The following is a 17,202-nucleotide window of genomic DNA, read 5'->3' as shown; positions in this document are numbered from 1 at the left end:
TTATCTGTTTGGTGATGTGGTGAGGATTAGATGAGTAAATATTTAGAATAGTACCCAGCACGTAGCAAGTGCCTAACAAATGTTAACTATTATTATTCCATATGCCCAGCATTGTGCTAGGCACTAAGGTTATGACAGTGAACAAGACAAATACAATCCCATGTAATCACAGAGTCTGTGGGCTCGTTAGAGAGACCAGAAAACAGGTCATTGCAAGGTAGTTTGATAAATAAGTATTTTGCTAGGGGAAGAACAGTGCACTAGGGTACCAAATGGGATGAGTACATGAACAGATTTAAGAGAAAGCTTCCTTAAGTAAGTAATCTTGAAAGAGATCATGAATGTGGTTATTAAATAGCCAGGTAATTTTATATGGGACTATGTTCCACAGTTCTTTAATCCCATCACGTAATAGAAACTTAATGAATATAAATAAAATCAATATTGAATAAATTCTTCCAAAATTCTCTTTTAAATCCCTCATTTTTAGGATGAATTTCCTTCTCTGCAGGCAGTTTGCCATACTAGAAAGGGTGTGAGTATATGAAATCTTAAATGTACAGGCTCTGGCATCAAACAGACCTGGCTTTGCTCCTCTCTAGCTGTAAGGTGGGGATAATAATAGAACCTACCTCATAGGGTTGTTTAAAGATTAAATATTTAGATGAAGCCTTTAACACTGTGCCTAGACAATAGTAAGCACTCATAAAATGTTAACTGTTGCTTTATGATTACCGTTTCTTTGAGGCTAATATGATCTTGCATACAATGAAACTAGATTACTTTCCTGATTGTAATGTGGGTTTATGTGTTCTGTCTTTGGTCTAGGTCACAGGATTTCCCATCCAGATGCCATACACTGATATACAGTCAGTTATTGATACTGTTTATCAAACGGGAATTCACGCTTCTGAATTTCCCCAGACAGAATTTGCTCTAGCTGTGTATATTCACCCATACCCAAATAACATATTATCTGTGTGGGTCTATTTGGCTTCCTTAGGCCGACATCAGTGAAAAGGTAGTAGGGAAAAGGAAAAGATTGTGCTTTGAGCCCCCAGACCAGAAGCAACCACAACATTTCTGGAACGTTGGGATTTTGGTACTTCTCCTGATGCCAAGTGCTGAGCCCAAATTTTGGTTGACTTACAGAGTTGGGCACCATGGAAACTCATTCCCTAAACTTTGAGGACAAGTCTAGAGGACCTGCTCACCAAAGGCTTCCTCAAGGAGGACCCATAGGGCTGTCTGGCTGCCTTGGGTCACTGTCTACCCTGGCAGATCTTGGGTCACTGTCTTATTCTAGGAATTCTGACCTCTTCTCCTAAGGCCAGTACTTCTCAAATGGTGGGCCTCCAGAATCACCTGGAGAGTTTTGTTGAAAATATAGATTCCCGGATTCTGTCTTAGACCTACTGAATCAGAACCTCTGAGAGTGGAGCTCCAAAAACTGCATTATTTTCAACCAGCTCTCCAGGTAATTCTGATGAATGGTTAAGAGTGCCATAAGGAATGTTGTCATACTAAAATGAGACTTGTATGATTGATGCTGTTTCTGAAGGAATGTGAGGTCAAAATTACTCAAATGGAAACTAAAGGTCATTGCCTCTCATAAGATAAAATGTTGTTTCACTGAAAAAGAATAAAAGGAAAATCTACCATGTCCGGTTGAGGTCAGCTTTTCAAAAGTTTGCGCTTGGGATGCTGCTGACATGAAGTCCTTACAGCTGCAAGTATTGGGATGGGACCTGAACCAGGAACTGTTCTAATCTAATCTGCTTTCCTGATTCCATAAGGAAGGGAGGACATGGTCTCACCAAATCTCAGAGCTCCTTCTTTCCTCTTTGAGCAGCCCTCCATCAGCCTCTGGCACTTTTCTGCCCCTTTCCTTTCTCTATGATGGCCCTAAGGAGACCCATGTAGATCCTAGGAGCCCCTCAAGAAATTGTGGGCAAGAAGCTAAGTCAGGAAGTATTATACTTTCTTATGTTTGAATGACCTCTATGCGTCACTGAGAAAAGTGTTTAATAATTTACCTAAACGTTACATAACAGCTTATCATTAAAAATAATAATCAAAGGGTAAGGATTTCCAAAGTTTGACTGGAGCATTTTAATATGAGGTGAAAATGAGAAAAAGAAAATTCATTTCTCCCATTGCAGGAGCATAGGGGCTTCTTGGGTCACTCCCAAAACAAGCAGAGACCCCCAAATTAATCTCCAGGGAATCTACAGTCTGTATTCCTCCCAGTAGCCCTCTGTGGGCTCATACCAAGGCCTCATTTATTTGTAGTGACATAAAAGAGTAAAGTAAGGATATGGGTGACAGGAATGTTTTTACCCACAGGTTAAAATCTAATTGTGTGCATCTTCTGGCATGCATAAGGAAATTGATCAGAATTTGTTTTTATTTAAATGTTTGTGTTTAAATGCCATATGAAGCTTTGTTATTAAACAAGTTTCCTACTTTGATTGAAGTAGCACAAAATAACTATGGCAAGGTGAGGTTGCCAAAGAAATGCTAGTTACTGCAGCCCATTTCCATGGAGCTTTGAATGTTTATATAGTTATTTCATTAGTTGTTTGTGGTGTTAAAATTGATAGGTCATTTAAGAGTATCAAGAGTTCACAAGCAAACACAAAGGCTCCTTTTTGTGTTGTATTTTTTACATGTGTATGTGTTACTTTTTCAACCAAAAGTTTGTCCTGAAAATTGTGAAATTATCTGTAATGAATCATTTTTCATGAGAGTTTTTAAAATACATGGTTCTAAATGGAACATATAATTTTGTAATTCTGTAAGTCATTCAACAAATAATTATTGAAAATCTATTATATGCCAGGTATTAGTGTATAAGCTGGAGTACAGCAAAAAACAAAAAACAAAGGTCCTATCTGCATAAAGCTTACGTTCTTACATGGGGAAAAAGACCATAAATAAATAAACAAGCAAGTAATTGAGATAATTTCCAGATGTGATCAGTACTATAGAGGAAGCAAATAGGATAGCATGACAGAGAAAGACTTTGCAGGGGGTGTAAGGTATAAGCAGAATAGTTAAGGGAAGTTCTGTCAAAGAATGAACATTGGAGCTGAGATTTTAAAGATGATTTATCAATTAGAATTGCATTCTGTGGCACATAACAGAAACCTAACCACAGTAGATTACCCAGATAGAGATTACTATTCACATAACTGCAAGTCCAGAGGAGGCAATCCAAGTCTAGTGCAGTGTCTCCTCGATGTCATTGATACTCTAGTCCACTTCTTGGCTATGTCTGAGACTTTTATCCTCTAGCCCAGTAGGGCTCTCAAACTTCAGCATGCTTAAGAATCACCTGAAGAGCTTGTTAAAACACAGATTGCTGTGCCCAAGCTCCAGAGTTACTGATTCCATTAGTCTGGGTGGGGCTCAATAAGTTGCATTTACAGCAAGGTCCCAGGTGATCCTGAGACTGCTGGTTTGGAAACACACTTTGAGAACCTTAGGTCTAGCCTCAAATCCATTTTCATGTCAAGAAAATGCAAAAAGAGAAGGCGAAAGTAGAGGATGCCAGCTATTTTCTCCTTTTAAGAAGTTTCTCAGGTGGGCATACTAGTAATTTCAGCTTACATCCCAATGGCCAGAACTGTATCACTCCTAGCCACAAGACAGACTGGGAGATACAAGTTTATTAAATGAACATATTCTTCCCTCAACTAAAATTAGGGCTCTATTGATAAGAAAGATGGGAAGGATGACTATTAGGTAGGCAAATTGCAGTTTCTGCCATAGGTGGAAGGAAAACAGTCATATAAATACTTGCGACAAAAGCATTCCAGACAGTGGAAACTGCAATTGCAAAGGTCCAGAGTTCTCCCTTCCAGGTTTAAAGCTGCTGTGGTGGTTTGAAACTGTATGTACCTCCCAGAAAAGCATGTTTTTAAAGTTAATCCATTCCTATGGATGTAAACCCATTGTAAGTAGGATCTTTTGATAAGGTTACTTCAGCTAAGTAATGACCCACCTCATTCGTGATGAGTCTTAATCTTCTTACTGGAGTCCTTCATAAATAGGATGAATACAGAGAGAGAAAGCCACAGAAGCAGGAAGCTGAAAGCAAGGAAACCCAGAAGAGAAGGGAGAGGCCAGCAGATGCTGCTATGTACCTTGCCCTGTGGCAGAGGAGTCAAGGATTGCTAGCAGCCAGTATTCAGGAAGAAAGCATCACCTTGATGATGCCTTGATTTGGACATTTTTCTCTGCCTCAAAACTTTAAGCTAGTAAATTCCCATTGTTTTAAAGCCAACCCATTTCATGGTATCTGCTTCCAACTGCCTAGCAAACTGAAGAACCTAGGCTAGGAGGTCCTGGAAGAAAAATGGGAAGTTACTGCCAGTTTGGTGATACTTCAAATTATGGTCTTCTCCCCCAGTCTGCCTGCTACTGTTTACTTCTCAGTGTCCTCAGATAGCTTACTCATTCAGTCTGTCCAGCCTTTATAGCTGCATTCAGTGGGAGAGACCAGGGTAAACTATGCTTAATCCATTTTACCCAGGGTGAAACCTAATCATGTCATATTTTAAAATTTAGAATACTTCCTCAAAAATTACATATTTAAAATGTCTACACATTCTGGTCCCCATTTTTAAAACACATAGTTAAACCTATCTTAACATTCTATAATGCGAAAACACTGGAAATGTGATCTAGGAGTTTTTCCATATCAAGTTTGTAACAAGTGTGATTTACCTTTTTTATGACCACTCCATCTTCTCTGTAGCAAATATTTTGGAGAAGGGCAAGATAAATTGTGATGAGATCAGTTTAAAAAAAAAAACTATTGTAAAAGTTCAAATGAGAAATGATGGTGCCTTGGGCCAGTTTGTTGATAGTAGACATGACTAGTAGTTGACCAATTTAAGATATATTTTGGAGATATGATCAGCAAGGTTACATATATGCAAATATTTCAGAAATTCCAAACAAGTAAAGGATAAATGACAGGTTCTCATTAGAAATAATTAAATTGGCTTCAATTTAAATATAACAGATTGGGGGAAGTGTATATGGCTCAAGTGATTGGGAGGTCCAGGGTTCAGTTTCCAGTGCCCCCTAGAAAAGGTTAGCTGGCATGTCAGGCAGGTGCAATGAGCTGACACAACAAGATGATGCAACAGAGACACAAAGGAAAGACAATGAGAGATGACGAACTAGGGAGCTGAGGTAGCTCAGGTGATTGAGTGCCTCTCTTCCACATGGGAGGTCCCAGGTTCAGTTCCTGGTGCCTCCTAAAGAGAAGACAAGCAGGCACAGAGAGCAGACAGTGCCCACAAACAAGGGGGGGGGATGGGTATGTGTGTAAATAAATAAGAAAAATAAAAATCTTTAAAAATAATATATATATGTATATATATAAAAAACAGATTGAAAATAAGAATATATCTCTATTCCCTTTCAAATGGACTATAAAGTTTGGAAACTAGAAAGCAAATACATGATAACCAATTTACCAGACCAGAGAAAACTGAAAATTAAGTGCCTGCAATTCAGGAGTGTTGAGTGTATGGGATGCTTACAAGAAGAACCACATAAGAACTCAAAAAGGCTCAGGATCTGGGACTCCAGTTACCTCTGAAGGGGTAGGGATGTGAAGTGGGTTGAATATAGGAGGATTGGTTAAGGGTATTCAAAATAAACATTAAGACCTCCCTCACCACTTTTGTAGCCATGCAACTTTTCCTACCAACACTAAAACATTGGAAGCTTATTTTCTGGAGTTTGGAAGGTAGGTGGCTCCAAGAGAATATATCAAGGGCAGGAGGAGGGGGGTATAGAACTGATGGATTATTTGATAGGACTGAATGTATCAAAAATCGAGCAGGCATTTTACAGAGCTATTGGAGGATGTAGAAAACTTAAATATAGATGTGAAAAAAAGCTAAGCAAAAAAAAAGAAAAAAGAAAAAGAGGTAATTGTAAGAAAATAAAATAAAAACACAATCATAGGACACCACATGGCTCAGAAGTGAACATTTGTGTAATCATAATAATGAAAACTAATAATGTAACCAAAACTGTGTTAAAATTATATTAGCAAGATGGAGGAAAGGGAAAATGTGTATCTGAAGGATGATATAAAGAATCTAAATCTTCATTCTCCAGAACAAGAAGTAAATCTAAAAATGATATATTTTATATCAAGAAATAGTAATATTTCTATTGATTTCAACATAAGTTTCAAAAGATGATAGTAAATATCACAAGAAATAGCTAAAAGAGTTAAAAGTAAAGTTATAAGCCTCTGTAGAGTAAGACTTAGAGGGATAAAGCAAGAGATTGTTGCTTTTCATTACATCTTGTAGAGATACTTGATTAAAGAGTGTACATGAATTCCTTGATACATTTAAAATTAAAAACTTGAAAACTATAATGAATAGAGTTTTATGGGTAGTATTGGGCCTCTTTCCCTACAGAAGACATGGCAACATGTGTGTGACAAGAATGAGGAACCTGAAATGTTAAAGTCAGAAGCAACCTCACTCATCATCCAGTTCACTTTGTAGATTATGGACCTGAGTTGCAGAGGAGGGAAATGACCTCCCTAAAGCCACTCCACAGGGAAGCAACAAATAAAAAACCAGATGTCCCTGGAAGGGTGCAAAAGAAAATAATAACGGTGTCACCTTTGGAAAGAACTGAGGCCAGGGGAGAAACAAGACTTAGTGTATACAGTCTTGTAATGCTCAAATGTTTTACCTTTTACATGCATTCATTTAAAAATTTTAAATAAACAATTTTTAAATCAGTGGCTTTTCACTGCCTAAAGTTTTGTGCAATACAAAAGCTCTCCAGAGAATCTAGTCCCAGATTCATATCTTACCAAACCTATCGTGTGCCTTACAGCAGGCACATGGGACTCTACAGTTTCTATACTTTGCTCATTATTTAGATTTTCTGCCATTTTTACTTCCATCCTTTCATACCTTTGCTGATCACTGCTTCTTTCACTTGGAATGTCTTTCCTATCTCCTCTTCTTCACTCTGGCCATGCTTTGGCCCCCTCATTCATTCCAAACATGCTTTCTCCATAGAATCTTACTTCTGCTGTTTCCTCTGCCTGGAACTTTGGGTTCCCAGATATCTGCATGCTCCCATACTTCCTTTAGGCCTTTTGAACACAGGCTGCATCTGACCACCATACATAACACAATGTGCATCCACCATCACTTTGTTTTTCTGTTTTTTTTCACAGCACTCAACATCATGTGATAGTTTATTGTTGCTTATTGTGCCTCCTTCTACCCCTAGTAAAATATAAGCTCTTATTAGAGCAGGGAGTTTATTTTATTTAGGAATTAATACCTAACTGTGCCCAGCTTCCGCTAAAGACTTAATAAATCATAATAAACCGATACGATATGCTAGGGCAACATGGATAAAATGAGTGGACATTGATGTCTTCATATGAGACAAATCCTGAAAGAAATGAGAATGCTTTCTGAATATCTCCCAGTGAATAATGTCTTCAAACTAGAAACTATTAGAGACAACCTGATTATTAATCTGACAATTATAATCTGTGACCCATTTTTCTGAAGAGGGTTCAGACATTTAAGTTATTTAGAAGTCAAAATACTGTCACAAAGTTGTTTAGTGCATAGATACTACTTAAATGCCTTATAGGGATGTGGCTCAAGAGATTGGGCTCCTGCCTAGTATATAGGAGGTCCTGGGTTTGGTTCCTGCTGCCTCCTGGAAAGGATGAGCAAGACAGCTGGCATGATGGACTGGTGTGGTGAGCTGACGCAACAAGATGGCACAACAAGGAGACACAAAGAGGAAACAGACAACAAAGCTGGGAGCAGAGTTGGCTCAAATGATGCTCCCACATGGGAGGTCCCAGGTTTGGTTTGTGTTGCCTACTAAAGAGAAGACTACTAGACACAGAGAACACACAGTGAATGGACACAGAGAGCAGAAAGCGAGTACAAACAACAAGTGGGTGGAAATGAATCAAATAAATCTTTAAAAAAATAAAAAAAATAATGCCATTATAAATGGCTTGGAGCCTGATGTGTTCATGTCCTGTTTAGGGAACTTCTGCAACTGAGATAGGCCAGGTCCTTGTCCCAGGGTGGTCTCTCCCCTGGACAATACCTGGCTAGGCTGAGCTCTGCCAGCTTCTGCCTCCTTGAGTCCTCCCCTGACTGGTTCTGCTCTACTGGGCATAAGCATTGACTATAGGTGAACTATTGTTCACATACATATATATTGCTGTTCTTCAAATATATGAAGATTGGCCATTGTGATAAATAAAACCCAGATTCATGTAACATGCAGTTGTCACTTTGTAGTAGGTCTTTATTATCATGCCTCTTTTGGAACAAAGGATTCTAAGTAAAAGGGATGGAATTCCTTGATTTATTTTTTAATATTTAAAAGAGGTTGATCCACATTCTCAGAAAAGTGGGGACCACTGTTCTAGGTTGATTATCTACTTTTGTTGTGATATCCACCAAAAAGATTAAGATATAATTAAGTTTTGCTAAGCACTCTTCAAGTCCCACATCACGTTAATTTATGTTGTGTGTTTTCACAGTTTTGCAGTTTCCTGATTTGCTGCCACAGATGGTTAATTATATCCGCTATGTATTTGACAATCTAGATTTCTACATGTAATCCTACACTCCTTCATTTAAAACTTTTGGTAATCTCCAAAGCAAAGAAAATGAGGAGGAAGAGATTAATTAGGTATCTCTAGAGGGAAGAATAGGTTTTTGAGGTGGAACTTAAATGTACAGCAGAATTTCAGAGAGGAAGTGCTTTAACAGCAGTGCAAATGGCCAGGGCAAAAGCACCAGATGTAGCAATCCCACTGAGCAAGCAGCCATGGTTGTACGGGGCTGTTGCAATGTGAGACAAGGCAGACTGAAGCCATGCCCTTAAGGGTTTTAAACGCCACTCTGCGGGCGCCAAGGAACCGTCGAAGGTTCTCAGCAGGTGAGTGGCAAATCTGGATTGGCCACCAAGTGATCGACGTTTTAATTTCTCCGGGGCTCTTTCGACCTCAGCCGTCCCGCAGGTCTCGCTTTAGGTAGTGGCGGGAATTTCGGGTAACGCTAAGCACGGAGCCACCAGGCCCACCCGGGAACCGGCCGGGATCCAAGCCCCAGCAGCCGAACCACCGACAGGCGCTGCACCTGGGTCGGGTCCGGCAGCCGATTGGACGACTCGGAAGTGACCCCGCTGTATCGCGAGACGAGATTGGTAGCGGCCGGGCCGCATGTGCCCCGGCGCTGGCTTTGTACGGCAGCCGCCTGCGGGTCCTTTAACAATGGGCGGCGCGAGCGCCCCGGCGCTGGGCCGGAGCTGAGGCGAGCGCTCCGCAGCCGACTGTCCGCGGCATGAGCGGGGCCGGCGCCCCCGGCACGCCGGCGGGGCTGGAGCTGTGAGGGCCGCGGTTCCGGGTAAGGGAGGCCGCCGTGGGGCCGGGGCTGGGCGCGGAAGACCGGACCCCTCTGAAGCAAGGCGCGGAGCCCGGCCGCTCCGGCCTTTTGTTCGTCTCGGGGGCCGCGCGAGCCCGTGCGTTTCTCAGAACGAGGGGAAGCGGCCTCGATGCGCGCGGCCGCAGGGAGGCCCCTGGGAGGAGCGAGTGCCAGGCCCTCTGCAGCGGGGGCCTTCAGCCAGGCGGACATTCGCTCCTGGGATTCCCAGTGAAAGCTCTTCGCCTCAGAGGGGCTGTGACTGGTGTCTTCTCCCCGCTTTTCAGGGCCGGCGGGGCAATTCGAACCCAGGGCACGGGGAGCCCGAGGCCAGGCTTCCCCATCCAGCGTCCCCGAGCTTGGACCCAGGTCTCCGCCTTGGGAAGTCGGGTCTGAGCTGACCGAGTACTGCCAGAGACCCGGTCGGGCAGTTCTCAAATAAGCCAGCTCCTCCAAAGTGGGTAGATCAGACCTTTCGTGTGGCATTAGAGAATTGGTTTAGATCAGTGCTAATTGTAGGACGAGTCAGGTGAAGATGACCAGTCACACCGGGTGGCCTGAGGTCACACCCCACGAGGTGGGGGCGCGGAGGGTCGTGGGGGAAGCACCTGGCAGTGACCGCGTCTGGGTGTGTCTTCCAGACTGAAGGTGCAGCGTCTGGCTCGGCGCGCTGCCCGGGCCCATGGAGCTGGACGGGCAGTGGTGGCGAGGACAGCTGGCCGCCGATATTCATCAAGCGCTTCGGTACAAGGTATCTCCGATGCCGGATCTTCCCTTTCGGTGTCTTTTGCCACTTATTATCAGTCTCGGCTGCTTGGGAAGCTTGGTCAGGTTCTTCACCCTCTAGTTTCCAGGCTAGAAAAAGCGAGTGTGCGTATTCGCTCATGGGTAATTAACTTCTTGGCTCCATTTCTGATGTATCAGAAGAACCTGACATTTAAACTAGGAGATTGGTGGGGGTGTGGTAGGAACATTCGGGTGTTTTTGTTGTTTCCAGGTGGATCATGGATTTGATTTTGTGTGTGTGCCTGTGTATGAATGCTGGCTTTTTATTGGGCAGAGCCACCCTCCTTGTTTCCGGGTTGCTGTTGCATGCAATTATAAGTCATATTTGTACATAAATAAATTTCTCAGCCTTTCCACTAATTTGTTCTGAGACTGGGCAAGTCTCGTCCCCCTCCGCCTCAATTTCTCATCTATAAAATAAGGAATAATGATAATAATAGAGCATATGTTATGGAGTGATTGTGAAGATTAAATGAATTAGTACTTTACTTGTAACATGCTTAGAACAGTGCCAGTGCTTGGTATGTAGTAAGCCAAAAAGTGGTAAGTGTAGTTATTCCCTATCCCCATGCCCCTGAGATTTGGGGCTGTTAAAAAAATACCTTAAGGTGGAAGGAGCATTATTTTCAGTTTCTGCTAATATCAAATTCTTCAGGAAGGTACAAAGTAGACCTAGTATACTTAATAGATATTGAGGGGGGGCACACTTTCTTGCACACTCAAAATTTGTGTTTTTGCTCTTTAACAATTTTACTCTCTGTGTTACATGTCAGCTTAATAGGTCAGCTCTGTGCCTCTTTAATAACCAGAAGAGAAATGAAATCCAAAATGGTCTTTAGTTTGACTCAATTTTCACCCTGGATAGAGAGAACCATTCTTTAAGTGTAGAAAATGAGAAAGAAGCAAAACAGCTGTGACTTTTGTGAAGCGGGTGCCTAACCCTGGAGTTGAGAAATCCTGGATCAAGAACTTCTATTTTGATTAACTATCAGGTTAACTAGATTGGAAAACCAAATTCTGGTTACATTATCACAACTGTACCCTTATCTAAGGCTTGAGATTTCTAAATGCATCTTATAAATTCTGACATTCTGTCTTTTAGACACAGTAAGTATATCTCAGCCCTTTAAGAGGTTGTTTGTGCCACATAAAAGTCACAAGTATGGAATGGCTCTCTGAAATGTTGGGAATAGAGTTGCAGGTTTTCCACTTTGAAAATTTTCCAGATATACTTTTTGGGTGGGGGGAGGTACCAGGGATTGAACAGGACCCTGTGCATGTTGTTTTTTTACAAATTGAAGGTTTGTGGCAACCCTGTGTTTAACAAGTCTGTCAGCACCATTTTTCCAACAGCATGTCCTCACTTTGTGTCTCTGTGTCACATTTTGGTAATACTCGTGATCTTTGATGTTACTGTTGTAATTGTTTTGGGGTGTCATGAACCACACCCATATAAGATGGCAAACTTAATTGATAAACGTTGTGTGCATACTGACTGCTTCACCAACCGGCCCTTCTCACATCTTCTTGGGCTTACCTATTCTCTGAGGTATAGCACTATTGAAATCAGGCCAATTAATAACCATACAGTGGCTTCTGAGTGTTTAAGTGAAAGGAAGAGTGTTCATAAGGTTATAGCTGCCATAAATAGTGATTTCTCTGATAGATCTGGGCAAAGTAAATTGAAAACCTCCTGGAAAGGATTCACCATTCTAGATGCCATAACATTCATGATTCATGGGAAGAGGTCAAAATCTCAATATTAACAGGAGTTTAGAAGAAGTTGATTCCAACCCTCATGGATGACTTTGAGAGGTTTAAGACTTCAGTGGAGGAAATAACTACAGATGTGGTAGAAATAGCAAGAGAACTAGAATTAGAAGTGGTACCTGAAGATGTGACTGAAAAGCTGCAACCTCATGATAAAACTTTAACAGATGAGGAGTTGGTTCTTCTGGATGAGCAAAGAAGTGGTTTTTTGAGATGAAGTCTACTCCTGGTGGAGATGCTATGACCATAGTTGAAATGACAACTAAAGATTTAGGATATTATATACACTTAGTTGATAGAACAGCAATAAGGTTTGAGAGGATTGACTCCAATTTTGAAAAAAAATTCTAGTGTGGGTAAAATGCTATCAAACAACATCACAGGCCATGGAGAACTCATGAAACAAAAAGTCAGTTGATGCAGCATACCTCATTGTCTTATTTTAACAAAGTGCCACAGCCACCCCAATCTTCAGCAACCACCACCCTGATCAGTCAGCAGCCATCAACATCCAGGAAAGACTTTCCACCATCATAAAGATTACAACTTGTTGAAGGCTCAGATATTGGTTAGTTTTTCTCTAGCAATAAAGTATTTTTAAATTAAGGTATGTACTTTTTTTTAGATAACTAATGCACAATTATAGACACGGTATAGTGTAAACATAACTTTTTTATGCACAGGGAGTCAGGTGACTCGTTTTATTATAATACTTGCTTTATTGTGGTGGTCTGGAACTGAACCTGCCATATCTTTGAGGTATGCCTGTATTTGATGTTAATGATACATATATATTTTTAGTTGACATAAAACTCAAAAGATTTTTCTTGGTGATTTCCATGGATTTTTATTCTTCAATTTTAAGATAAGTTTAATTCTAAGTGTTTATCTCAATTAATTTTATCAGTTGAGGTTAGAAATGAATTTTTCCCCCCTTTCTATTCAGCAGATTTGTTGAATGATTTTATGTATTAGTCTCTGGGGGATCCAAGGAATAAGACACAACTGTATTCACGTTGATGATGAATGATTAGTGGACAAGAGGGTCTGAGGGTCTGAAGGAAAGCACTAGATAGCCATTTCGGGCCACTGGTGACATGCGGCACTGGGTTTAAGCACTGTAGACCAGCTGTTTCATAAATTTGACATGTTAACCACATTTTTAAAGAGCATATGTTCATTAGTAAAACTTGAACCATTGGAACAGGAGAAACCACTGTTTGTAGTACACAGAAGTCAAGGAAAGGTCAAATGGACTTTCTTATAGAAAGAAGGTGGCAATTTCAGGCTATTCGCTAGGTGATTTAGTTGGGTAGTCATCTGCTTATTTATTTATTCAACATATCCGAGTGCCTATTGTGTACAAATTGCTATACCAGTTGTTGGAGTGTAACTGTGAATGAGGCAGACACAAGCCCTGCTTCAAGGAGTCTTATCTTTTTTATGATTCAGAGCATACGAATTTAGGTCTTCCTTTGGGCATCACCATTCAGTTATTGTGGAAAATATTCCATGTTTAGATGCAGGGTTTTTGGAGGAATGATTGGCGCTGAACAGCATTGTCATCTACTAGGGAGGAATAAAAATTACAATGAAAATCCTCTTTGACCCAAAATGCCAACTCTACTGTTTTGGTGAAATACAATTAGCAAAAACCAAAAACCTCCAAAGTGGCCATCCTCTTATATCCTTGTGCCTCCTTTTCTTTTCATAGTTTTGCTGTGAATGTCTTAGGCTATTGGAGGAAAGAGAAGTATTTTCTGGACAATTTCTGACAGATGGGAACAGTTCTACCTTTGTTAGAAACAGTAAGAAAATATCCCATACAGTTGTGCTTATGAATATTCCCCAAAACCTACTCTGACCTTTTTTTTTTTTAACCCCAACTCCCTACCGCACTGAGCTACATTAGATCTCCCTCTTCAGTGTTCCTGTAATACCCTGTGATTACTAATTGTATTTTAGTGATCTCTATATTTTGGTTCACACACTTGAAACCAGGACTTTGTCCTGCTTTTATTCCTGCGATTACCACACTGTTTGCTACATGGGAGATCCTCAGTAAATGTTACATGATGGCAGAGAAGAAAGGCAAAGTCTGGAATTACAATTCATTTACACCATTGTCAAGATCTACAGAAATGGAAAAAGAGAGAAGAAAAATCCTAGGGACTCCATGTGAGAAATTGGCATATTAGCCAATTTGGAGAAATTAATATTTTTTTCTCTTGAGTCAAGCAAGCCTAAGCCAATATTTTTTTTTCTTATATAGCATTTGTTTATATTTTTCTCACATATACAAAATTAAAAACATAAAATAAACCTCTTTCCCAAATAATCCTGGTTAATATTTTTTAAAGTTCAGTGATTATGTTAAAGGGTTAAAAAACAAAACAAAACATTTCAGACAGTATAGGAAAGTTTAAAAAGAGCATCCCCCAATCCCACCATTCTCTGATCCCCTGAGATTAACATCATTATTGGATTTTTCTCCTGCAAGGATATCCAATAAACTAGTAATCAGCCTATATTATGTTTTTTGTTGATACAAGAGGTCACACTATTTTATACTGTTCTATACCTTCCTCCCACCCTACCCTCAGTTTATCAGATTTTTCCATATCAGTACCTATAGATCTACTGCCTTTTATTTTAAAGGCCACATTTACTGGATTTCCCATAGGTTTTTTAAAAACCAGTTCCTTGTTGATGGACATCAAGCATTTTTGTTTAAATTAAATTTTTCTATTTTTAGCTATAGATTCATGTGCAGTTTTAAGAAATCAAGATCCTATACCCTTTACCCATTTTCCCCTACTGTAACATCCTACAAAATTGTAGTATAATATCACAGCTAAGAAATTGACTTTGATATAGTCAAAATACAGAACAAGTATCACCGCAAGAGTCCCTCATACTGCCTTTTTGTAGCCACACCCACTTCTCTTCTGCACCCACCCTTCTTTAACCTCTTTCAACCACTAATCAGTTCTCCATTGCTATCATTTTGTCTTTTCAAAAATGTAATATATATTGGTTCCTGACATGGTTTAGGGGAGTGAGGGTGGGGAAAGGCTAGAGAGTGATGGCAGAGGAGTCATGTGCGGTGAACCTGTGGCAGGGACGAAGTGCTGAGGCTTTGAACTCTTGAGGGAAGGTGTACCAGAACTTTTGGAACTAGTGCTGGTGGCTCTCCACCCTCCAGGTCCACTTAAAGCAGCTCTCCAGGAAATCTTTGTTGAGATTTCTAGTAAGAGTCCAGCCCAGGAACTGAAGCCCAGTAATCAGCATAAAGGAACTTGAATGGATCAAATTGCTCAATACATGCAAGATTTAAAGAGATGGGGGAAAAATCAGCATTAAACCTGCTTGGTTTTTAATTGACACATTTACAGTGCTGAACTGGATCTTTTTTTTTTTTTTTACTGTAGAATCTTAGTTTTTTATTTGCAAGAAAAAAATGTACAAATTCTCCTTCCCATCAACATGTCACAAGACATTAGATAATAAAAGGGAAAAATGCAAATCCTAAAGTCATCTAGTGATTTTTCTAACTCCCCATAGAAAACAACAAAAAGGTGCTCTCAGGTTTTGAAATCAGTTCAGATATGCAAGAAAGGTGCAGATTTCTCATCTTATTTACAAGTTTAAAGTTCTAAAAAAGTCTTTCCTCAGGAGAAATTCATGTGAATTACTGAAATTAATTGCACAATTTTGCTTCAACTAGCCTGAAACTCAATGTGCTTAGTCTTAAAAAGATCCTTAAGAAGAAAAGAGAAGAAAAGGAAAGGGAAACTTCCTCAAGAAATAGAATTAATCGTGTTTTTGCTGTAGCATAAACAATATATTTTAGTAGGTAAACATATGAAAACTAATCAAAAAGTTTCTTTAAAATATCTTAGCCCTTTTGTATACCGAACCAGAAACTAGAAGGTAAAGGAAATTAGAGTGTTCAAATGCACAAACTGTACTCAGGTAAAAAAATAAAATATCCTTTAGTTCAAGCCAAAACTCTGTCCCTTGCACTATCTGTGGGAACTCGCACTGGGAGACTGGTCCATCATGCTGAGGGTCACTTGTGCCCATTTCTAATAATGCTGTGTTTTCACCTGCATCTTCTTTAAAACTGGCATTAACCTGTGGCACAGATTCATTAGTGGAAGATGATGGCAAGTTGTTTTTGTCACTTCTGACATCTTGTAAAATACTACTCAAATTTGCAGCAGAAATACTTCCACAAGTTGATTCTGGAGTGGGCATTTCCTGCACATCTTCAGGCTCTCCCCAATATCCCAGGGCTTTGATGACATCAAGCTTACACACTGGACAAGTTTGGTGATCCAGAAGCCGTGGGTCAATCAATGCATGTTCTATGAAAAATATGCTTGCATGGCAGAATTCTGATAATATCCTTTACTTTAAAATTTTCAATATACACTGCACAATTTTCAGCATCAATAGTGATTCCCTTTTCTCCATGCTTTCCAATATGAAGTGGAAGCTGGCCAATAACTTTCTTAGTTTCTTATCTATGGCTCTGATTCCCAAACCCTGAGCCAATATATAGGAAACTGTATAGAGTTAAGTGTCAGCCAGGCTAGTGAGATGATCATCACGGTGATGAAGGCAGTGGCCACAAACACTGCAGACTGGCCACTGATGAACTCCTGCATATGGCGGATGCCAAGTCCAATGGGCATTTTTACTGGAATTCCTTTTTGCAACAGATCCAAAATTTTTCTTCCTTTGGGTAGCTAACCATAATTACCGGTATATTTCCCATTCTCACATGGGACATGGGTGCCATGAGGTTGCTGTAGCGCTCCTTGTTGTAGATCACCACAGCTGAGTAATGCCTCCACAGCCACCTTGTTCTTGAAGGTGCAGCCCCCGTAGATCACCAGGGTTACCCAGGGTGTGGGTTGGCATGAACACGTGGATATGAGTGTTGTCCGGCATGTAGGGGGCACCCACCAGTCCCTGTGTGCTATCCGTGGACAAGCTGTCATTGAAGCGGCAGACCTCCGAGATACTACCCACCATCAAGTTCGTTTGCGGGTCCACATATTTGTTGTTAACCAGGTCAACACTCGAGCACCCTGCCCTGCCCTGCCCCAGTGTGTACCATGCCAACCTCATGGTACCCATGTCCCAAGCGGGAACAGAAAATATAGTGGTAATT

At 40.5% G+C, this 17,202-nt stretch overlaps 2 protein-coding genes and 1 pseudogene across 4 annotated transcripts in view; 2 read left to right on the top strand and 1 right to left on the bottom strand.

Annotated features, from left to right (window-relative positions):
* CC2D2B (coiled-coil and C2 domain containing 2B) overlaps positions 1–2,782 on the top strand; it is a 138,013-nt gene extending 135,231 nt beyond the window's left edge. The window contains 1 exon segment of the mRNA XM_058298679.2: positions 829–2,782. Within this exon segment, the coding sequence (XP_058154662.1) occupies positions 829–1,017 (189 nt within the window). The 3' untranslated portion in view covers positions 1,018–2,782.
* A 6,466-nt stretch (positions 2,783–9,248) lies between these two features.
* CCNJ (cyclin J) overlaps positions 9,249–17,202 on the top strand; it is a 29,450-nt gene continuing 21,496 nt past the window's right edge. For 2 of the 3 annotated variants that reach the window (XM_004456969.5, XM_004456968.5), the window contains exons 1-2: positions 9,294–9,449; positions 10,106–10,215. In XM_004456969.5, coding sequence (XP_004457026.1) covers positions 10,147–10,215 — 69 coding nt within the window. In that variant the 5' untranslated portion in view covers positions 9,294–9,449; positions 10,106–10,146. Of the gene's footprint in view, positions 9,450–10,105; positions 10,216–17,202 lie in introns of all 3 variants that reach the window. The other variant, XM_004456967.4, reaches the window with a different exon arrangement.
* LOC139439157 (E3 ubiquitin-protein ligase RNF149 pseudogene) lies at positions 15,909–17,159 on the bottom strand (annotated as a pseudogene).

The sequence above is a fragment of the Dasypus novemcinctus genome, chromosome 6 (genome assembly GCF_030445035.2).
Source record: "Dasypus novemcinctus isolate mDasNov1 chromosome 6, mDasNov1.1.hap2, whole genome shotgun sequence".
In the NCBI taxonomy this organism is placed as follows: Eukaryota; Metazoa; Chordata; class Mammalia; order Cingulata; family Dasypodidae; genus Dasypus; species Dasypus novemcinctus.
The sequence above is the reverse complement of the archived record's forward strand: the minus strand, read 5'-3'. Positions and strand labels throughout refer to the sequence as shown.